Source organism: Myotis davidii, unplaced genomic scaffold, assembly GCF_000327345.1.
Source record: "Myotis davidii unplaced genomic scaffold, ASM32734v1 scaffold1285, whole genome shotgun sequence".
NCBI classification, from domain to species: Eukaryota; Metazoa; Chordata; class Mammalia; order Chiroptera; family Vespertilionidae; genus Myotis; species Myotis davidii.
Genome location: NW_006296049.1, coordinates 270076 through 277453, shown reverse-complemented (window position 1 = coordinate 277453; position 7378 = coordinate 270076). Strand labels below are relative to the sequence as shown.

Here is a 7378-nt window from a genome sequence, read left to right as displayed (position 1 = left end):
AGCAGTTTTTGAGGTAGGCCTGTAGAGGTATAAACTTCCCTCTCAGTACTGCTTTCATTGTGTTCCATAGATTTTGGATTGTTTTGTTTTTCTTGTCATTAGTTTACAGGATGCTTTTAATTTCTTCTTTGATCTCTTTGGTAACTCAATCATTGTTTAATAGTATGCTATTCAGCCTCCAAGTGTTTGATTTTTTTATTGTTTTTATTGTAGCTTATTTCTAATATTATGCCAATGGGGTCTGAGAACATGCTTGATATGAATTCAGTTCTCTTGAATTTGGAGAGACTTTTCCTGTTACCCAATATGTGGTCTATCTTGAAAATGTCACATATGCATTAGAGAAAATGTCCCATATGCAGTTGAGAAAAACATATTCTGTTACTTTGGGGTGAAATGTTCTGAAGATGGCAAGTCCATCTGATCTAGTGAGTCATTAGGATTGCTCTTTCTTTGCTGATTTTTTGTCTAGAGGATTTATCCAGTGATGTCAGTGGGGTATTAAAGTCCCTTACTATGATTGTACTGTTGTCATTCTCTCCCTTGATATCTTTGAAGAGTTTATTTTTTTTATGTATTTGGATGCTACTGCATTGGGTGCATATATGTTTATCAGGGTTATATCTTCTTGTTGTATTAATCCCTTTAGTATTATGAAGTGGCCTTCCTTATCTCTTGTTATGGCCTTCACTTTGAGCTCTATTTTGTCAGATATAAGTATTGCTACCCCAGCTTTTTTTTTTTTTCATTTCCATTTGCCTGAAAGATATTTTTCCATCCCTTCACTTTCAGTCTGCGTGAGTCCCTTGTTCTGAGGTGGGTCTCTGTAGACAGCGTATATATGGGTCATATTTTCTCATCAATTCAGCCACTCGATGTCTTTTGATTGGAGCATTTAGTCCGTTTACATTTAAAGTTATAATTGATGGCTACTTGTTTTTAGCCATTTTTAATTTTTGTGCCTGTTTTCTGTCTTCCCTTTTTATTTCTTTTTACACCAGTCCCTTTAGCATTTCTTGCATTGCTGGCTTGGTGGTAATAAACTCCCTTAGCCTTTTTTTGTCTGTGTAGCTCCTTATTTCCCCTTCAATTTTGAATGATAGCCTTGCTGGATAGATTATTCTTGGATTCAGTCCCTTGCTTTGCATCACTTTGTAAATTTCCATCCATTCTTTTCTGGCCTGATGTATTTCTGTTGAAGAATCATTTGATAATCTAATGGGAGATCCCTTGTATGTAACTTTCTGTCTTTCTCTTGCAGCCTTTAAGATGATCTCTTTGTCTTGTACATTTGCCATCGTAATTATGACATGTCTTGGTATGGGTCTTTTTGGGTTCATCTTGTTAGCGACTCTGTGCTTGTTTGACTTTCTTCTTCCCAAATCAGGGAAGTTTCCTGACATTATTTCTTCAAATAGGTTTTCTAACCTTTGTTCTTCTTCCTGTTGTTCTCACACCCCTATTTTACATACGTTGCTTTGTTTCATGTTGTCCCAAAGCTCCCTTTGGCTCTCCTTCTGTCTTTTCATTTTTTTCTCCAATTGCAGTTCATTTTGGGTGTGTTTTGCTTCCTTGTCTTCTAATTCTCTAATTCAGTCCTCTGCTTTTCCTAGTCTACTTGTTGAAACTTTTCATGGTGTTTTTTATTGCAGCTATATTACTATTTCCTTTTGATTCTTACATAAGTTGCTGATTTTTTTCATCCATCCAGTTCATGAACTGTATGACCCTCATTCTGAATTCTTTTACTGCCATATTGCAATCCTCCGTTTTCCTTAATTCCTTTTCTGGCGATTCCTCCTTTTCTTTACTTGGGGGTTTCTTTGTCTTCCCATTTTTGCTCTCACCGAAGGATCTAGGTGTCGAGTTGTGTGGGCACTGCTCCTCGATCAGCAGCCACTCCTTGGGCAGTGGCTGCTCCTCTGATGGCCCCGGCAGCGCTGATCCTCAGTTGGTGGTGGCTCCTCTGGCTGGTGGAGGCAGGCTTCTTGCCTGGCTGCTGCTTCTCGGACAGTGGCGGGCTGCTTGCATGGCTGCTGCTCCTTGGATGGGGGTGGGCGGCACTGCGCGGCTTTGGCAGTTTAGGCTGCCTCCTTCGGACTCAGCTTCTCATGGCTGTGGGCTTAGATCTAGAATCCCCTGCTGCCAGCAGCCCTGTGGACTTCCTTTCCACAGTCAGATGTTACGCCTGTCCCCAGGGACACGGCCTTGGTGCCGTGCAGCTTCCTTCTGACCCTCTGGGCTTGGAGGTCTTGCAATTCTCTCCAGCCCAGATCCCTGATTTTACCATTCTCCAGGTGTCCTCTGCCATTTCTGGCTGCAAATTATCTCACCAGCTGTGTCCACTTCGCCAATTTGGGGTGGATGTTATTGGATTTAGTTGCTCCTCCTATCTGCTCTGGGACAAGGCTTGGGACACATCTGCCTATTTCGCCGCAATTTTGTTCCTCAATTTAACATCTTATGATTTTTCAGAATATTAAGGTCTTCATTTATACAAAAAGTTCTTTCAAAAAAAAAGCAAAGGGCACATATCCAATTGAATCATACTTAAAAAGATGTCATTTCTATGAGGAGCCTGTTAATATGGTCCAGATGCAGTCTGAGAGTTCAGATAAGGAGTAGATGCTTTCATTGACTGTAATAAGCAACTTTGCCCTGGCCGGTTTGGTTCGGTGATTAGAGCATCAGCCCTTGCACCAAAGGGTTTCGGGTTTGATTCCTGGTCAAGGGCATGTACCTGGATTGCAGGTTCCTTCCTCCCTCCCACTCTCTAATAAAATCAATGGAAAAAAATAAATAAAATCAATGGTAGAAATATCCTTAGGTGAGTATTAACAAAATGAAGGCTGTTAATCAAAGAAATACAAGTTTGAATTCCTTCTATTTATGTAGCTTCTAAGACTTTAATTCCCATAATTTATACTTGTTTGATGTAGATAGAAAGTAGAATTATAAAACTCTGGCTCTTTGACAGTGATTTGACCATCTTCATGATCTCAGTCATATCTTTAAGTGTTTTACTTCCTATCTTTTAAGGGCTATCAAGAGGGGCACACATTCTGGGTTTGGTATTTTTCTTCTTTGCTTATTTGGAGCAGTGCAAATTCATGACACCCATATTGCTTTTTCTCTGTGTCTGCTACTCATGAGTCCCTTGTCTTAAGACAGCAGTCTCAATTTTGTTACAAGTAATCACTGAAGGAAATTGGAGTGTATTGATTGGATGAAAATATTTGAGTACCACCATGCATGTGACTTCTGTTTTGCCAGGATACAATGCAACCATCCTGGCCTATGGACAGACTGGCTCTGGAAAAACCTATTCAATGGGAAGTGCATACACTACAGAGCAAGAGAATGAACCAACAGTTGGGGTTATCCCTAGGGTAATAAGACTGCTCTTCAAAGAAATTGCTAAGAAGAATGACTTTGAGTTTAATCTGAAAGTGTCATACTTAGAGGTAAACGATTTATCTTTAATTATTCTGAGTTTAAATTTATCTTTGGGTAGAAAAATAAATCCTAATCAGGTTTTTCCTGGCATGATTCAAATTAATAAATTGCATTTTTAGCAAATTACATTTTAATAAATTGATAGAAAAAACTTACTGGCTCCGTTGGATCTGGCTTCCACACAGTTCTTTCCTCGTTGGCAGAATAGTCTGTTTAATCTGATTGTTGTAAGAATTGGCATTGCCATATAAAAAGATGATAGGAATTCTTTTAATTCCAATTTGGCCTTTAGTATGGATTCCCTATAGAGTCTGCAGTAAAATATTTGATTTCCTTTACTGTTTTGAGGTTTAAGTGATAATTCTGCTAATTCATGAAGAATGTTACAATATTTGGGTGACGTATCGAGTTTTATAGGTGATGATAGAGTGTGTTTATTCAAAGATATTTGAGTATCTACTATGTTATATAGTCCCTATTCTAAGTAATTGGGCTATATCAGTGACCAAAATAGATAAAAGTCCCTGCCCTTATAGGTGTTTTCATTCTAGTGTCTATCAGTATAGAAGTAGATTGACCAGTTATATCTAACCTCCTGACATCAAAAACACTTGTTTAGGGAATTTATGGCTTCTGGTTGGTCCCGTAGCAGTGATAAGATGTCTTTAAGGAACAATAATTAAACATATATGATTTAAGCATGCAATTATAAATTGTATGTGAATACTTCATCCTGAAGTTGAATTTTAATAGGTAAAGGAGGTTTAGAGTTGGAAGAAGGGAAGTTAAAAATCATTAAGATTAGCCTTCTTGAATCTTCATTAACCCCATTGTGGCCAAGGTAATCAAATGAAAAAATAACTTAGGAATCTGGTATGTTAAATAGTAGGAACAACAATACTAGCAAACAAATATAGTGCTTACTGTGTGCGAATATATCCAATAATACATTATTATTATTATTATTATTATTATTATTATGTGTTAATACTAGTAGACAAATATAGTACTTGCTATTTAAACACTGTTGTATATACTTAAAAGTTCTCGCCGAAACCGGTTTGGCTCAGTGGATAGAGCATCAGCCTGCGGACTGAAAGGTCCCAGGTTCGATTCCGGTCAAGGGCATGTACCTGGGTTGCGGGCACCTCCCCAGTGGGAGGTGTGCAGGAGGCAGCTGGTCGATGTTTCTCTCTCATCGATGTTTCTAACTCTCTATCTCTCTCCCTTCCTCTCTGTAAAAAATCAATAAAATATATTTAAAAAAAAAAAAAGTTCTGGTTGTTGTTGAAAAGTCAGTTGTCAGTTCTTCCTTTTGCTTCCCACTTCCACCCTCTACTAAGGGCACATTACTTACAGTATAACAAAATGGGTGAAGGTGACACTGTTATGACACCATCGAAGAATTGAATTTGGGCACTCATGTTACATTTCGTTATGTCTGCTATTCCTAAGAGACTGTCTTAAAAGAGCAGTCTCAATTTTGTTATAGTAATGTGTGAATTCATTCTTGCAAGTATCAGATGTTTATATATACGTTTAAAGTCCTTTTAATTAAAAACATAATATGTTTGTGATAAAAATATTTTAATACAGAAAGTCACAAAGAATTTAAAAATCATCTATGATCCCACCACACCGAGATTACCACTATTAACATCTTATTTTTTACCACTTTATTTTCAACAATACCAGATTTACAATGAAGAAATCTTGGATCTTCTATGCTCATCTCGTGAGAGAGCCTCTCAAATAAATATACGAGAGGATCCTAAGGAAGGCATAAAGGTATGTGTGTTGTTGTTATTATTATTGTTATTATTTAAAAGTATTGCTCACTACTAAAATTCACATCCCTTTTATTTACCACTGTGGTTTTAAATGACTACTAACATCTTTCAGATTTTGTGTGGTCCTAATAACCTTTGTTAATCTAGAATTCCTACATGGGATCTCTTGTGAGGAGGATGTATTATCACCTTCCTGGTACCTCTTTAAGGAATGCTAATATCAATTAAATATTTATTAACTATTTATAGAGTTCTAAGTCTGGGCTGTCCAGTTCAGTTGCCACTAGCCACAAATGGCTATTTAAACCTAAATGAACTAAAATTGACTAACATTTAAAATTCAGTCCCTTAGTTACACCAGCCACACATCAGGGCTTAATAGTTACATGTGGCTAGTAGCTACGGTATTGGACAGCACAGGTACAGAACTTATCCATGGTCAGAAAATTCTGTTGGACAACACTAGAATAGACATTGTGCTAGGGTCTGGGATGATATTTAAAAATTAAAAAGTTAAATAATATAACCTTTTTCAAATTCATAAGTACCATAGGAAAAAAGCGATTACTTATTTGAGAGGTTTCTGTCACATGGTATAGATGCAGGATGTGGAGATATAGCTGAACAGAACATTTGAGGCAAGGTTGGGAGTTTTGTATCTGGGAGTGGGCCAAATCCAGAAGCCAGTGTTGAAAACAGGCAGAGTTTGGGTTTAGCACCAATTTGAGTATTCAGGAGTGGAGACTCTGAGGCTAGAAATGGATGAGAATAGGTAGTACAGATGTGGGAAAGCTTGGTAAAATAAGTTTACCCATCTTTCTCTCTTCACTGCAGAGAAAATTGAAGGTTTAGGGTACAGGTACCTGAGGGGCAGGTGCTTGTGCTTCTGTTTTTTATTCCCCTTTTGGGTCCTTAAGCCATTAGCCAAGTGCTAAAGCAAGGCTTAAAGGATCAGACATATTTGAAAGCCTGATAAGCTTGGAATACAGAGGATAGGTTTGTGTAGTGGGGATAACCTGGACAAAATGCATGCTATCACCAAAAAGAATGTTGGTAGTGACATAGCTCTTGATCGGATTCCAAGATATTTTATATGCCCCATGCTAAAGCAGGAATTAAATGCCAAGCATTATTTGAGGTGAAATTTGCAATACAAAGATGTGTAGATTTTGGACTCAGATTGGGGTGAGTAAGGACAAGTTTGTAGGTATTTTTCAATTGGGATGAATGTAACTCAGTAGAGAAAAGAATAAGGGTATTCTTGTAGTAAAGAATAAGTTAAGCAAGAAAGTAGAAAATATACTCCTAGGGGTAATAAGACTAGACCAGTCAGTCTGAATTCAGGGATATGGGTTTAGAAGTAATAGGAGATATGTTAGGATCAGATGATGAATCCAGATTAAAGAATTTAGTTTCTATTCCTGTGAATACTGTATAAGCTATTTAATACTTCTGAATGAAGGTTTGCTGTGACTACTTTTACCAATTCTTTATCTTAACATGTTTATCTCTCCAGCTAAGTTAACTCCTGGATGTTAGCCTCATTATCTACCACAAGGCTTTGTAGTTTGATGAAATTTTAGGAAACAAGGTTTTTAGGAAGACTAAACAGAAATGGATTGAAAAGGAGAAAGACTAGGATGAGAAAAGCCAATTCGGGAAACTGCCTTTTTTTTTCTGTCATGAAGTAATATGGGCCTGGACTAGGCAAGTAGAAAGGAAAAGGAAGCAATGGATTCAAAAGAAGAATGACTAGGGGAAAAAAGAACGACTAGGAGTTGGTGATAGATAAGATATAGAGGAATTGAAGATAAAGCTGAGGTTTTGAAAATACAGATTATTAATAGAAATGGAGAAGGAGTGGATAGAATCAGTATTGGTGGGAGGAAGATGAGTTTTGTTTATAATTTATTGATTTCAAAGTGTAAGTAGCAGACAATTATAAACAGAAGACTAGAAATCAAGGTACCAATGTAGATTTGGGAGCTATCTATAATAATAAAAGCGTGATATGTTAATTAGACCAGACATCCTTCTGAACAAAGCTGGGCTGCAAGGGAAGCCTGGGTCCCAGGTGCCTGCTGGCGGCCGGAGGGAAGAGCTGGGGAAAAAAAGGCCTATCTTGCATGAAT

General features: G+C 37.5%; 1 protein-coding gene across 1 annotated transcript in view; it reads left to right on the top strand.

The window, feature by feature from the left end:
- KIF4A (kinesin family member 4A) overlaps positions 1-7378 on the top strand; it is a 168994-nt gene that overhangs the window by 9134 nt on the left and 152482 nt on the right. Inside the window, exons 4-5 of the mRNA XM_006770944.2 lie at positions 3274-3464; positions 5152-5244. Coding sequence (XP_006771007.1) covers positions 3274-3464; positions 5152-5244 — 284 coding nt within the window. The remainder of the gene's footprint in view (positions 1-3273; positions 3465-5151; positions 5245-7378) is intronic.